We start from the raw sequence: 15,974 nt of genomic DNA, 5'->3' as shown, positions 1-15,974 counted from the left end.
TGGGTGTTTTCTGATCTGTTTTATTCTTAAGCTTTGATCTCCCAACATGACAGTCCAGATAACTTCTGGAAATCAGCTTTGGTAGCCTGTTGGTCCCCATCTCTGTCCCAAGCCAGAGGCCCTTGTTGCCTCCTGGAGCCACAGTTAATGAGGGAGGAGGGCGAGCTTGCCTGTCCAGAGGCTCCTCTGCTCCCCAGAGACCTTTCCCGAAGCAGCAGTGAGTTGGGGAATAACCAAGGGCCACGGGCCATGGCCTGGAGACAGTGTGTGGCAAGGACCTCCCTGAGCCAGTTGTGGATATGGCCTGTACACAGGGAGTGAGCTGGCTGAGGGCCGGCCCTTAGGGCACACAGCCCACAGTGGACACACACCCAGGTGCAAGAATGGTAACCGGGGCCTTTACTGCCTGCTGAGGAGGTGCCGGCTCTGCCCCCCCCCCAGGCTGTGTGTGCTGGCACTCATCTGGCTCTCCTACGAGGGATGGGTGCGCTGGGGGCTCCCATTTGTTCACGTTCCAGTCGGGGGGCCTGTGGTTTTTTGGTTTTGTTTTTACCTTTTCTCTCGTCTCTGCTGTCCATTCTTGCCTATTCTCTAATCAGGGGCATGAATCGCAGGGTGCCAGACTCTCATCTATTGTCCCTGTAGAAGAGGCTCTGTTTCTTTCCTCTTCTATCTCCTTCTCACTCTTTGGCTTTGTATTCAGTCCTCTACTCCACCTGCCTTTCCAGGTTCCTGTGGAACCTCCCCCATCAGTTTTCCTCCCCCCTCACCAGTCCATCTCTCCCCACCATCAGTCAGTCCACTTCCTCTAGTCTCCATGGCGCATTCCTATGTCACAGGGTGATAAAGGAAGACGCACAGGGTGAGTGGGTGCACTGAGACAGGGTACCTCAGGCAGCCCAGGGTGGGAGGGCAGGCACTCAGGAAGGACTTCCCAGAGGAGGAGGCAGTGTTGTCTGCAAAGGCATGCAAGAGCTTGGCACGTGCGGTGGAGCTGTGGGCCATTCAGTATGGTTAAAGCTTTGACTCCATGTGATGTAGTGTTAAAGCATTAAAAGATGAAGTCAGAGAGCTAGGCAGGTGCTAGATCATGGTTGTTCTTCCCCCATCCCACCCATAAACCAGTCGGGGGCTTGGCCACTGGATTCTCCAGCATGGGAGGTTGTTTTAGTTGGCAAAGAATGTTGATGCAAAATACCAGAAATGGTAAAGGGAATTTAGTGAGCAAAATTTTACAGTTCCAAGACTGTGAAAATGTCCACATCTAGGCCTCAGCAGAGATGCTTTCTCAACATAGGTCAGCTGCTGGTCAGATCCTGGGCTCCTGCTGTGTGGCAAGGCAAAATGGCAGCTCTCTGTCTGGGTCTCTGCCTTCTCCAGGCCATTTTCTCCCCATGCTCAGCTATGGGCAATCAAGCACATGTCAGTGCCCATCTCTTCAGCTTTGAGCTGCTCTGTGGACTTAGCCCCTCAGGGGCCTCTTTCTGTGTCTCTGTGCTCTGCTCTTCCAGCCTGCGGCCTCCGACCTCCGGGACCTCTCAGTGCTTCTTTGTCTAAGACTGCAGGTGATCCTCTCTCTCAATGGCAGGGTCAAAATGGTGGCTTCCTTTGTGTGTGTGTTTCTGCTTTCACTTCTCAATTTGTATAAGACTCCAGGAAGAGGCTGGAGACCCAGCCTGGGTCAGGCCTCGCTGATGTGGTCCAATTAAAGGCCCTAAAGTGAACTAATTAAAAGCAATCAATGCAAAAGTTTTCTTCACTGAATCTAATGGAATCAAAGGGCCTCACATTCACAGGAATGGATTAGTTCCAAGATCATGAATTTCTAGGATTCATAGAAGAACTTCAGACTGTCACAGGGGCAATAGCCCAGGGCCCGGGCCAAATGAAGGAGCCACCGATGGAGTGAGGCTGGGAGGGAGCATGCGGGGGAGAAGCCTGAATCAGCCCAGGGCAGACTCTCACGTGGTGTGCACCCGTGGTGCCAGCCTGAGGCCATCGGCAGTGGGGCAGTGTGAATTGGAGTACAAAAGGAGGCCAGTGGCTGACAGAGCACCTTGAACTGCGGAGGGCAGCTGCAGTAGCTTTTGGCGTGGGGGGTGGTCGCCCAGGGGTAGGCAGGAGGAGCTACCCCTGAAGGCCTGGCTGGTGAAGGCCTGTGGGCTAGCTGGGAGACAGGACCCACAGCCAGAGCACCCCACCTGCCTGCCTCTGTCTGGGGCAGATACTCTGAGGATGAGGAGCAGCTGAGTTTCTTCCTTGGTGACCTCTGAATTCATTTGGCACTCTGCCCCTCACTCAGCCTTGTATCCTCTGGAGAGTTCTCTAGAGGAGGGGGAAGGGGTGATCTAGGAAGAGGCTGTCCCCTCTAATCAGAACTGCACTGAGCTCTCCCTCCTTTCTGCTCCCCAGGTCTAGGTTTCTAGCATCCTCCTGCCTGTCACAGCCAGGCTACTCTAGAGGGTGGCCCCATGGCTCTACTTGGACCCAGTGGATCCCAGGCCCCAGGCCCCTGGCTGTGGCGAGAAGATTTGGGATCACCGCTGGCTCACTATGTGAGCTGGCACGTCTCCGCTCCACTCTGGCCAGTTTTCTCATCTGTACAATGAGAGGGCCTACTTGTTGACCGTGGAGGAGCCTTCAAGAGCAAAAGCTCTGGTGTCAAAACTACTGATATTCTTTAAACCCATTGAGGTGGCATTCTCAGGGTTAGACCGAGAAGCCCACTACATCCCTGCAGGCTGTCAGCCCTCAAGGTTGACACACTGCCTCCACCTCCATTTCCTTCAGGGTGAGAAGTCCCTCGAGCTGCGTAGTCACCGTGACAGTTGCCACCGCTGCCGAGCAGCCCCACATTTATATTCCAGCCCCGTCGAGTGAATTGGACTCCAGCTCAGACAAGTAAGAAGGGCCACATATTGATTTGGGAGAGGGTCTCTGGGCACAAGGGGTTCCCTGGAACCTCCCTGGTGCTAAAGGGCTCTGCTTTTGTATCATGTCACTTCCCTGACCTTGGCACCTCCTCCATCTCCCAGCATCCCATTGGCAAAGGGGCATATGGGGCAGTCCTAGTCACCCACTCTAGACCCTTGTTTGTGGGCCTGGGTGTAGCCCCCCAGATGCCCTTCTCATGGTCCCAAGAGGAATCAGGAGCTGAGGGCATATTTCCCGGGCATTCACACTGGGCTTTGTCATCTGAAGGACCTGGCCTCGGAAGGCCAGTGCCACCCCTTAAGGGCAGGACCTGTGTCTGTCTCTCGCCCATTGCCTGTCAGGAGACACACATGTGCTGCCTTGTCCACAGTCTCAGCAGCCTCTTAGAGCCCAGGAAGAGGTGACATTGCAGGGAGGTTCCTGAGTGAGGCCAGCACGTGGAGGGTGCCTGAGGGGACTCTGCTGATGTCCAATCGGCAGGCTGGAGTCGGCAGTGTGGTGGTGCGGGCCAGGTGGGGGACCATGGTGAGCCTAGCCTGAGCCAGACATTGTTTTCAAGGCTGCCAGGGGCCTGTGCAGGATGAGGCAATGTCTGGGCCCTTGGAACTCCGGGGATGGGAGGGAGAGACCCAGTGTGAGGTGCAGATGAATAGCAGCTGAGTGCCTCCAGGCAGGGCTCCAAGGGGCGAGGCATCTAGGATTCCACCTAGTCTCAGGTGGCTCAGGTGGAAAGAAAGCTGGTGGGAGAGGAGGGGCAGAAGGCAGGAGCCTCGGGAGGGTTGGGGTCGTGCTTCCCGTGGAGCTGAGTCTGTAAGTGAGGCCAGCACGTCGGCCAGTAGGCACAGGCGTAACCGAGCTTGCAGCCCAGCAGCTCCCGTGCCGCTGTCCTTGGAGCCTCTGGAAGCTGCAGGTGCCTCTGCTTACAGGCTGCCTCAGTTCCCACAAACCAGGCGGGAGTCTCCTCGTCTGGAACCCCATTGCTCTCAAGTCTGGCTGGTATACCCCATTCTGGTCTGCTTGTGCTCTTTTTAAAGCAAAGGGATCATCTTCGTGAAGGAGTACATGAATGCAAGCGAAGTGTCTCCTGGGAAGCCGTCGTCTTCCTATTACAGCAGGTGAGAGCAGCCCCTACCCCATTCGGTTCTGTGGTCTCCTGCAGGGCCCTGCGTCGTCCTCCTTCCTGCCCCCTCACCACCTCATCCCAGTCTTCTCCCAGAGTGGCTCTCTGGGTCATTGCTCGTTGACTGGGTGAGTGACATAATTGCCAGGGATGTGACTGTTGCGCCTCAGCCTACATACCTCCCTTGGGGCCATGGTGTTCATGCCATGCCCCATTTCCTGGGTGCCCCCTTTCTGCATTTCTTTGTTAGTTTATAGAGCACAAACTTGCTCTAATGACATCCTGAGATGTCTCTTCTGAGCTGGCAGGGCCCTAGGGATTGTCTGCTTCATTCCATCCTGTTCCAAAACACCAGGCTCCTCTCATCAGCTCCCATGCTCTGTCTGTCACGCCTGGCTGCCTCATCTGAGCACATCCTGACACGTGTACATACTTTTCCACTGATTCCATCTTAGAATGCTTGCTTCCTGATGTCATGGAGGAGGATGCCGCTGTGTCACCTCTTGAGCTACAACCTACCCACAATGACACCAGGTCCCACTGGGAATGTATTGTGACACATCATCCTACTGCTTGTGTGAAGATTTTTGACTGATTGACACAAGCTTCCTGGCCTTGGACCTGCTTTCCCTGGTGCTGTGGAATGAGCATGGGTGTGGGGGCCCAATGGAGCTGAAGTTCAAGCCCTAGCTAGCTCAGTCCCCACTGATTGGGTCATCTTGGGCAAGATGACCTCTCTCTGCCTCAGTTTTCTTATGTGTGATTCCTTAGGGTAGTTCTAAAAATAAATACAAATCCAAAATCCTGAAATTCAGTCTTTAAATTATGCAATTCAGTGTTGTTCTTTTAGTATACTCAGAGTTGAAGAGCCATTGCCACTGTCTAATTCTAGAACATTTTCATCATCCCCTAAAAGAAACTCTGTGCCCATTAGCAGTTACTCCCTATCCCCCTTCTCTTGATCCCCTTGCATCCACTTATCCACTTTCCATCTTTTGAGCCTCGTTCAGGGAGATTTATAAGATGGGAACCCCTGGCTCATGCATAGTAGCTACTGTCATTGCCAGCCACCGTTGTTCCCTGTGAGAGTCACTCCTGTTTTCAGATTTCATCCTTAGTTTGTGATAGTTAAATTTAGTTCAGAATTGAATGCAATATTCAATGAATATTTGACGTCTTATGAAAAACATGTAGACTCTCTTTCTCAGGCAGTGAGAATTGTCAAGCCGGGTGGGTTTCCCATTTGTTCTGCCTCACTAGGAGCTTGGTTGAAATGCCAGCCGCCCCTCATTCCGAGTGTGGCGTCACCTTGGAGCAGCAGTGTGCTGACCACCTGTGGTGGTCACCACATGGCTCCCATGGAACCGGCAACTCTGGAGTGCAAATCTCAAGGGCTTGTACTTAATCATCTCTGCTGGGCAGTGGTTTTGTTCGATGGTCTGTGACCATTAGTCTTTCCTTATGGAAAGCAATATTAGTGAAAATGGAGACAAAAAAGAAAAAAATCACCACAATCCCACCCTGTAATCCTGGCCTGGGCATTCACGTTTCCTCTTTTCTATTCTCCCATCTCCTGATGACTGTCAGGGAAATGGAGGTTCTTCCAACCTTAAGGATCCTAGCCCCCCACCCCACCCCCTCACGGGTGCCAGTCCTCCTTTGTCCTCCATAGAAGGTCTCTTTCCTGAGGGATTGCTGCCTCCTCAGCATCAGCCCTGTGACACCAGGTTCTGCTCCTCTTATGGATTGGCTTCCAAGTTGCCCTGGCAATGGCAGTTAGTGAGCGGTGGCGCTCCTCACTTACTGCCATGGTAACGACCTGTCTCCTGCCTTCTGCCCTCCTCTGCCATCACACCGCAGCCGTGTCAGCAGCGTAGAGGACTCATTTGATGTGGAGAAGAAACCTGCGTATGATGGCACTCCGTGCTCTGAGCGGTATGTATCATTTCTCACCACGGGGCTGCCTTTTGCCCGGAGGCAAAGCAGCTGAGCCTGCCAGCTTTTGTCGGAGGCATTTCTGCATCAGAGGCGCCTGAGGGGTGTGGTGTAGGGCGGCACCTCCCTTATCGGATGTCACTCGGGACAACCAGAACCTACGAACCCAGCTAAGGCTACGGGGTGAACACAAGAAGAGAAATAGTGTCAGAAAGTCCAGAGGACTCAGCAGCCTGAGAGTCCCTTAAGCCCTCGATTAGAACCTAAATGATCATTAATTAACTTGCAGGTCTTACCAGAAGGGAAAAACAGCTACAAAAGAGAGGGGCAGGTGGAGAATAAAGAAAAAAGCCAGCTAGTGTCAAGAGCCCAAAAAGAGACACAGAAGAACACCGGTTGAGCAGTTTCTAACACTGTTGCCAGGTGGCAGGACAGTCACAGGAAGGGCTAAAGCACGAAGTAGTCCCAGTTATCTATTTTTGGGGAAAAGTGGATCTTAGAGATCAAGTTGATGGTGAAGGAAAGATGAAGTTGACAGCAAAAGAAATTGAGGTCCACATAGAATAGCTGACTTGGTACATTAGTGGCAGAGCCAGGTGGGGATATTTCTCCTCTGCCACCTGGTTATCACTTCTTGAGAGAGCGAAATTCCTGTGGATGCCACTTAATAGGCCAGGGATAGGGCGGGGAGAAGCATGGAAGGGCAAACAGCCTGGGGCAGGTGAGCAGATGGGGCAAGTTGTACCCACCGTTGTGACTGAAAAGCGGCCAGATACCTGGGTCCTGGGCAGCCCTGAGGCACTGGGTGAGTTACCTCACCAAGAGTGGGGCTCTGACAGATAAGAGCTACCAGAGAAAGGTGGGTGGGAGCAATTGGAAGGGGGCCCCGCTTTCCGGGGTATGGCAGGCTCCATCAGGCCCACAGCCACCGTTGCTGATGAGATGCTGGGCTGGCAGGAAGTAAGGGGGCTCTCCAAGGACAGCCACAGCTACTTGCACACATGCTGTGTGAACACACAGAGTCATGGTGGGCTGGGACTGAACTGGGTGGGGGTACTGGGTGGTAAACTACACAGGAGGTGGAGATGGTGCTGGTGATGGCATAGAGAAGCAGCGCCTGAGGCTCCCCTGGCAATTCTGGGCCTTGGAGCAAAGCTCAAGGGGCCCCAGGTTGGTAGCATTGGCCTGGCTCCTGTCAGAAGCAGGTGCACATCTCTGGAAGAAAGCATTTCCCCGAGGTCCATAGGACTGAGGCAGACAGACAAGCAGCCTCAGCAGGTCCTGTGGGAAGAGGAGAACAAAGTCAGGGATCCTGGAACTAGGGAGGAGCCTTGAACTTTCATGTAAGACCCAAGTGGGCCTTACAGCCAGAGTGACTTTGTGGCACTCACCAGAGTTCCTGAGCAGACTCACAGTGGGGTAAACCCAAGAACGTGGGGAAGGGGAGAGACTTCAGTGGCCCTAGGTGTATGGGGAAGGGTCATCTGACACGTCTCCTGTAGAAGATGACTTTGGCCTTCCTGCTCCAGCAGGTGTGCAAGGCCAGCAGCCTGAAGACAGGGTCACTGTAGGGTGTTCTCACACACACGGGACTTTCTTGACAACAGCCTCTGGATATATACATAGTGGGACCAAGGTGAAGGGACAGGACTGGTTTCTGGAAATAGTGCAGGGGGCTCTGGCTGGCCAAGGGCCCACCTGGCCCAGGACCAGGCTCCAGTGAAGCTGCTGCTGGTTGCTCGACATAGGAGAAGATGGCAGCCGGGAGTCCTGGTACTGTCCCCGGGTCTACCGGGTGGCAGCAGAGGTGTGCATGCTGGCCTGACTGCCAGGCTCTTCTCTGTCTCACAGAATGACTGCAGGAATCTGTACTTACTGCAACCGTGAGATTCAAGACTGTCCAAAGATTACCCTGGAGCACCTTGGCATCTGCTGCCATGAATACTGCTTTAAGGTAAGAAGAAAATTCTCCAGAGCCAGGAGTCAGAGGGCATGCATGAGGTTTGATCGCCGTATATGCTCATGCTTGGTCTCAGACTTTACAGAACTGTGAGCCGACAAAGTCCAAGGGACTGAATGAGTGTTGGCAAGTCCGTGTGCTTAGTGGAGAAGACATGGGCGCTCTTCTGGGGGAAGATTCCTCCAGGCAGAGGGCCAACAAGTGTAAAGGGCCTGGGGCAGCAGCACATAGTGTTCTAGCTCATGTGGCTGCCGTGGCCTGAGTGAGGGGGAACAGTAGGAGATGAGGCCACAGGGACAGCTGGCAGCCAGATTGGATAGGCCTCAAAGGACATGGAGCTCCTCCCGGTTTTATTCTAAATGTGATTGGAACATGTTAGAGAGTTTGGGCAGGGGAGTGACAAGATCTGATTTGGACTTTTTATAGGACCCCGCTGGCTGCTAAGCAAAGAAGGGACTGTAAGGGCGTGTTTTAGTTTCCTGGCTGCTCAACTAGATACCATGCAGTGGGCCTGCTTAAACAGTGGGGATTTATGGTTCACTGATTTGAGGCTAGGAGAAGTCTAAATTCACCCCACAGTCATTTGTCATCCACGTTATTTCTCTTTCTATTTTTTTTAAATGTTATATTAAATAAGTATGAGATCCCTATATATCCCCCACCTCCCTCACCCCACTCCTCCCACATCAACAACCTCTTTCATTCACTGCACTTGGTGAATACATTTTGGAGCACTGCTGCACAACATGGATAGTGGTTTACATTGTAGTTTACACTCTCCCCCAGTCCACTCAGTGGAAGGCCGTGCTTTCTTCCCCAAGCCTGGTGTCTGGGGCTGGCTGCCAGGGCTCCTTGGTCCTTGGCTCTTCTGGCCCATGGTGGCCTCTCCCAGCTTCTCTTCTGGGTTCTGTTGGCCTCTAGCTTCTGACTACTCCCTCTGGGGCTCATTTTCCCCCACGTCAACCCCCATTTCCTTTGACTGTGAGGCCTTTAATAAGATGATGAAGGCCCATCCTGCCTGGACTGGACCTGACTCATCTTAACTGAAGTCACCTCGGCATAGGGGCCTTACTTACAACAGGACCATACTCACAGGGATGGATTAAAGCTCCAGACCTGGCTTTATGGGGTCCATACAGTTTCTGACCACCATGCTCCACCCTCTGGACCCCCAAAAGACCTATTTTTCTCCACACAAAGTACATTCATTCCATCACAATATCCCAGAAGCCTTAAGTCATTTCAGAAATGTTTAGTAAAAAGTCTAATTGGAATCGGTTCAGGGTGTGGTGTGTCCTGGGGCACAGCTCTCCATCTGTGGTGCTGCGAAACCTAGAGAACAAGCTTCCTGCTTCCTATGTACGAGGGAGGGACAGACATAGGATCAACGTCCCCATTCCCATAGGGAGAAATTAGAAGGAGAACAGAGATTGCAGATCCCAAACAATTCCAAAACCCTGCTGGGCATGCTTCATTAGATTTCATGGTCTCGGAGTCATCTCTGGAATGATGGTTTGTCCTCTGGTCCTGATAGAGTGGCAGCCCCACTCTTTCCAAGGGCTTGTGCAGAGACCATGCTCTCCCCGAACGCTGGGGTGAAGGCTCCATTCCCAGCATCCAGAGGGTGGCCAAGAGAGGCCACTGTGTGCATTGACGTGTGTCATGGGCAGGACAGAAGGGAGCAGGTTTGGGCCCGTTTTCGAGAGTGAAGGCTGAGACATCTGCAGTGTAAGCTGACCCTGAGAGAGCCACATGGAGTGGTCCAGGGAATGGCCAGATGTGTGAGTTTGCATCCCAGGGAGAGGTCAAGGCCTGTGGTCTGCCCATGTGGGGCCTCATGAGCCACCTAGGCTGGGAGGAGGTAGAGAGGTAGAGAGGAGGCCTGAGTTTGCTGGAGTCTGAGGCTGCAAAGTATTAAAGGGGGTGGTGGCTAGGAGCCACATGTCAGTGGGTGCTAAGAGGTGGAACAGGCCGGTAACTGCACCTTGGCTATTGGAGTCAGCCACGTGCTGACCAAGGACCTCAGGAAGGGTGGCAGGGGTGGGTCCCATAGCCTGACTGGTGGCAGTGGAGAGGGTGAGCCTCCACCACTCTCTTGCAGGGGAGCAGAGTGGGAGGCAGCAGGGAGGTGCCCAGGGCAGTATTCCAGTATCGAGCAAGAGTCCACCGCGACAAGGCGCGCCTCTGGGACAAATGGAGGAAGAGTAGCTGGGGCCAGTTTCCAGACCCCGGCCTAGCCTGCGGGGGCACAGGCGTAGGGAGGCTGTGTGCAGGCCCCACGCAGGCGGGTGGGGGAAAGGGAGGAATTTCTTCAGCTGGGCCTTCCATTGTCCTGGTGGATAACAGCTAAAAGTTCGGTCATCTGTTGGCGAGGAGTGGAAGGAGGGTTGGAGGAGCAAAGGGGAGCAGGAGGGTGAGTGGCCCCAAGGGAGCTGTAGGAGGTGCAGAGGCCCGCGGAGGGGAGTGGGTCGAGGTGCATTTACTGGGGCTCCGATTTTGCCAGGGGAGAGAGATGAGCTCATCAGCCCCCTTTGATGAAGGGAGTGGGACCAGTGAGGCTGGGTGTGGGGCACGGTTACCACGGGTGATTGTGGGAGGGAGGGAAGGCTGGGGCTGGTGATGGGGGTATGTCGGAGGGAGCTGGAGGTGTCAAGGGGGGAGGCATTGGGCTTGAAGCTTTTGGTAGTGACAAAGGTCTCAGGCAGGGGTTCTCAGTCTGTGTGGCCATCAGAATCCCCTAGAGGGCTTGTTAAGATGCAGAGTGCTGGGTCCGTCCCAGGGTTTCTCTGTCAGGAGGGGTGAGGTAGGGCCCAAGCATGGCACCTCAAGCCAGTTCCCAGCAGGCTCGTCCCAGAAACCCATTTGGAGAACACCAAAGGAGGACTGAGGTAGAGTGGGGCCACTGTTGGTGGAAGGGAGCAAGAGGTGGACTGTCGGGGATCTCTGTCCCTGCGTGTCCCTAGCCCACTCGGGTGAGGGCTGGAGTGGTGGGGAAAGAGGAATTTGGAAGGGGGCATGGCCTGGAGAGGCCTCGCAGCTTGCTGCCCTAAGAAGGGCCAGGCAGGGACATGGGATGGCCGACGGTGTGCAGTGACCTCCAAGGATGAGGACAGCGTTCAAGCTAAAGAGCACAACCCATGGCTCTCCATGTGTTTTTTTCTGACTTGTGTGTTTACCTGCAAAATCTCAGGAGGTTTTGCAGATGTTGGGTATCAACTTAGTGACAAGCTCTCATTTTATGCCCAGAGCAGGGTCCCATGACCCTGAGGTCCCTGCTGGCTGTGTGTGGGGGGAGGGGGCAGTGGGAGCAGGCTGGAGGCATGGGAAGGCATTGTGTGGGAGGGGGGCCTGGAGTTGGGGTTTAAGGGGCACACAGGGCTGTCTTCAGGGTGGCCTCCTTCTGTGCATGCATAGAGGGGCACTCATGTCATGGAGGGCAGTTGAAACTGACAGAATATTGGGGACTGAGGATGGGATTCTTGGAAGGTGGGCAGGGTGCCTGAGAGCTGACTGTGGGGGCCAAGCACTGAGTCAGAGAAGGTCATCAAATGGATCACAGGCAAGAGTCTCCTTCCTGAGGGCTGACACCAGAGCCCATGACTTCCCAACTACACTCTGCTACTGAGAAAGGTCCTCACCTTCCTGAGGTTAAAAAATATTCCATCGACAATCTTTTTAAGTGTTACTATAACACTTAAAAATATTCTTGTATTTAGCGTCAGCATCATAGCCCCCTGGAGATCCTGTTCCCTGCAGCAGGAGGCTCTTGGCTGACCCTGACTGTAGCACCCTGGAGCGAGCTCCAGAGGGCATCAGCGCCACCATTCGGCTACATTGAGGATCAAGTCCTGGGTCGCAGTAACTAAAATGGCAGACAGAATTCAGGAAGCAGAGCACTAATATACAATAAGACTTGAACTTGCCAGGGGGAAAGAACTGAGAAGTGCAAGCACCTAGCCAGCTCCCCACTGGAGAAGTGCTGGTGAGAATCCCCGAGGGGCTTGGAGGCTCCCAGCAGCTGTTCCCAGCTCCCTTTGCAGATTTGAAGCCAGTGGCTTGGCCCCAGGCCGAGGACTGACACCCACGGGCACTGTGGGGCTGTCCTACTTAAGACTGGCTGTGGGCCACCCCTGCAGTGGCTGCTGTCCTTGTTCATTGGGCACTCACTGGAGAGGCAGGTTGGAGAGTTGTAAGGTTGAGGGCTGCAGTGCTGAACTGTCCTTCCCTTTCTCACCATCCCTAATCCCTCCTGCCCAGTGGACTGTCCAGCTCAGACCTTTTGTTGGATCTTCATTGTCACCATTAACATCCCTTCCTGCCACAGCAATGCCTGCTAGCGTTCCACGAGCACTTACTCTACAGGCAATCTGGGCCTGCCTCCCCAGGTCCTCCTAAGAGCCTTGAGAAGTAGGTCCTGCCTGATTCAGGGCTCCACCCAAGATAGCTCCAGAACCTGGACCCCTCACCACTACTGGTCATCCTGCCAGCTGGACTGGTTGGATGGTATGGGTTTTGTTTTTGTTTGTTACCCATTTTGTATTGCCTGCTTCAGAGTCCAGGGTGTGACAACAGCCCAGAGAATCCATCTGTCCATCTTGATCAGGCACCACCTCCTGACAGTGCTAGCTCACGTGGCTTCACTTTGTGCGTTCACTCCACTCGGTCTCCCATAACCACGGCCTTTGCTTTCCCTTTCAGTGTGGGATTTGCAATAAGCCGATGGGCGACCTCCTGGATCAGATCTTCCTTCACCGCGACACCGTCCACTGTGGGAAGTGCTATGAGAAGCTCTTCTAGGTGGGTGTTGGCACTCCAGAGATCACGCAGCCATTTACCCGGCTGCTTGTCCCTTATGCTTGGGGGGTCTGAGTGCCCGGGTGTCATGGATAGAGACCCTTCCTGGGGACCCTTTCAAGTTGCAGGAGTCAGGGTCTCTTAACTCTCAGGAAGCCCCTTCTCAGCTAGAAGCCCAGAACAGAATGTGTTCCTTGAAGACAGTTGGAAAGCATGACAGCCAGGCTCTCCCACCAGGGGCCTGCCCGTTTTGCCTTCTTTCCAGAAACCACCGTTAGCCGGATTGTTATTCCCAGTTACTGGAGCAGTCACCCACCCCATGGGCTTCCCACTGATGACTGGATCGGATGTGTGTTTCCAGTCTCACATCTATTTATGTTTTCTTTTAGCTCACTCAGGCTGAGAAGCAGCTGATGACTCCTGGACAAGTTTGGCTGTTCCTGGCTGCCCCAAGCTATTGACTCCTCGTCCCTCCCTTCTCCTTCCCCATTCAACTTCTTCATGCTTTTGCTCTTTTTGAGTTGAACTGACTTACATCCAGTAGCGTATCTTAACGAAGCTATGATAGTTACTTGTGTCTGTAGCTTTTTATAATTTACAAAGCACTTCCCACCCATGATCTTATTTCAGGTGCAATCACAGAGGACTGAACAAGAATGCCCTTTTGGCTTCCCTGATGAGTTTGGGCAGCCTCATACCTTGAGCCTGGACAGGAGTGCAGGGTTTGGTCCGTCCTGACTGAGAATGACTAGGAGTCTGCCATGTTCCAGCAGGAGCAGAAAGAGAGTCCTCTGGGGCTTCTGAAGGCCAAGTTTGAAGAGTCTTGACGACTCCTGCTGGGTAAATTACTGGCATTGAATGCTAAGGATTGGTATCAGCTAATGTTTAGCTTGTCTATTTGCCATGCTTTTACAAAAAAAAAAATCCATATACTTTTAAAAACAGTTGCTTTAGATTGAATTATATAGCAGATTCTAATTACCTCCTCTCAGCCACCCTTTACTATATTTGAGTTTTTCCAGGCACATACTTGGGCATATATTGCAAAGTTTGCACAGTTAGATTTAAATGTGGCAGTGTGTGATCCTAGGAAGCTGCTGACCTAAGGGATAAGTGTGTCTGTTGGAATCTTGATGGGTGATAATACCTTTGCCCTCAATTCCCAATCCCTGAGCTTGACACAGAAATCATCTCAAGCAGGTCTGAGGGTGAATGGATCCTAGTGGGGTTCAGAAGGCAGACAAGCAATTAACCTTTCTTGAGGCTTTGCTACAATACCAGGCATTATGATAAAACAATGGCATTTGACCCATAAATAATCCTGTGAAGAGGGCGTTATTGTCTCCATTTTGCAGATGAGGTTTAGGGAGGTGGCCATCGCATTGCCCCGTGCAGAACTATCACTGTCTCTCTTTGGAGCCCACGATCTCTCTAGTAACAGGAACCGCAGTAGAACACACTGAGTTGGTGTGTGGTACGTGTTGGGCACTGTGCACAGGTTACTTGATCCTTACCAGGTAACAGACCCCAGGCCCTCCCCAAGGCCCCCTGCTACAAAGAGGCAGCCTGGGCCCGCCAGCAGGTACTGCCAGGGCCACATTGCCCTGGCAAGTGCCCCAGCACAGACCTTCCGAACCCAGGGAATGCTCCAGTGGGCTTGTGGACCTGAGCAGAGTGCCTCTGTCCCAAGCTAGTGGCCACCACTGGGGCCCCAAGACTGAGAAGGCAGGAACCCTTTGGCTGGCTGGGCAGGTATGAACCTTTTCATGGTCAGCTGCCTGGGGTTTGGCAGCCTTTGGGCCCAGCATCCTTTGTAAGTGTCTTAGGAGGACCAGTCTTTGATTTTCTGGTGAAAGATGAGGGCCTTTCCTTGATGTAATAGTAAAATGCCTCTCCATCTCTCTCCAGTTTCTGAGCCCAGGCACATTGGCTTGTGAGACTTACGTGTACAATCCGGCCCCTCGCACGTGGCATGGCCTGTGGCAGGTGCCGACTCATGTGTGCTCAGTGAATGAGTGGAGGGCCTTGGGGGAGAGATGTGGGCCTGAGTCCCAGTGCAGGCCCAACTGGTGGGGTGTGGGGCAGAGAGGCCCAAGAGAGGCCGACCTTCAAGGTGTACCTTGCTTTTGAGGAAATTTGAGTGCCAACATGCAAGTGGTGAAAGCAAGCTTGCAAGGTCAACACTGATTTCCATCCAAAACAGACTCTCATGTCTAAACAGGCACAGAATTCTGCAGACTCAAGGAAGAGGGTGGTTGCGTTACATTTTTGCTTCTTTTTCATTGTCTAGTGTTTCTAATCCTACTTTCATAGCCCACATTAATGTACACAATTCTAATAAATGTTAAGATATTACATGTATGTCAAGGGTTCCCTTTTTAAACATAATAAGTTCATGTATTGGGCTGTGTGATTTCTTTTCTTCTGTTACCTGAAGGCATTCACTCTACAAAAGGAACCAATACTTTTAAGAAAAATCAGATCAAAAGAGAAAAGAGCAAGGTCTAGAAACTGGACTATTCACAGGAAGTGTGGAAGGCTAGACATATCTTTTTTTCTTTAGTCTCAGTAATATATATTATTTCTATAACCTAATATACACAAAGAATTGTCGGTTTAACATGTAATAGGTTTTTTTTTTTAGGAACTGGAGTTTGAACCTGGGACCTTGTACATGCAAAGCAGGTGCTCAGCCACATAACTACACCTGCTCCCCGTAATAAATTTTAAAATACTGATATACTCTGCATTCTTTTTGCATTCTAAGTCTTTGAAATCTGGTGTGTATTTTACACATGAAACACATTTCAGTTGAAACATTAACTTTTCATTGGAAATACTTGATCTATATTTAGATTTCATAAAATTTCAAGTTAAAAAGTGGGTTCACATACCCAAGTGTTTTTGTGCACACGTTTTCCTTTAATAATGGAAATGAGTATCAGTTTTTCAATTAAAAATTTTTTTATTGTGTTAACATAGATACAACACATAACATTTAACCCCTTTCAAATATACAATTCCGTGGTGTTAATTAAAGTCAGTGTTGTGCTGCCATCACCACCATCATTACCAGAACTCTTCACACTTACCACATCTTAATGAGAAATATTTTATTCTTCCAGGCTGCCTAGTCCCTGCTGCATACTCACTGACCAGGCACTCAGTCCCTTGCAAGCCCCTTCTGTCGGTGGACAGACCACATTTTAGAAAAGTGCAATCCTTGTGGAG

The 15,974-nt window shown here is 52.2% G+C and overlaps 1 protein-coding gene across 7 annotated transcripts in view; it reads left to right on the top strand.

The window, feature by feature from the left end:
• Positions 1–15,483, top strand: part of ZNF185 (zinc finger protein 185 with LIM domain) — a 56,774-nt gene extending 41,291 nt beyond the window's left edge. For 6 of the 7 annotated variants that reach the window (XM_058292237.2, XM_071213153.1, XM_071213152.1 and 3 more), the window contains 6 exons: positions 2,791–2,901; positions 3,969–4,049; positions 5,915–5,989; positions 7,841–7,943; positions 12,648–12,746; positions 13,133–15,483. In XM_058292237.2, the coding sequence (XP_058148220.1) occupies positions 2,791–2,901; positions 3,969–4,049; positions 5,915–5,989; positions 7,841–7,943; positions 12,648–12,746 (469 nt within the window). In that variant the 3' untranslated portion in view covers positions 13,133–15,483. Of the gene's footprint in view, positions 1–2,790; positions 2,902–3,968; positions 4,050–4,509; positions 4,865–5,914; positions 5,990–7,840; positions 7,944–12,647; positions 12,747–13,132 lie in introns of those variants that run through there. The other variant, XM_058292240.2, reaches the window with a different exon arrangement.
• The last annotated feature ends 491 nt before the right edge of the window (positions 15,484–15,974 follow it).

Source organism: Dasypus novemcinctus, chromosome X (genome assembly GCF_030445035.2).
Source record: "Dasypus novemcinctus isolate mDasNov1 chromosome X, mDasNov1.1.hap2, whole genome shotgun sequence".
Classification (NCBI taxonomy): Eukaryota; Metazoa; Chordata; class Mammalia; order Cingulata; family Dasypodidae; genus Dasypus; species Dasypus novemcinctus.
This window is presented reverse-complemented; position numbering and strand designations above follow the sequence as displayed.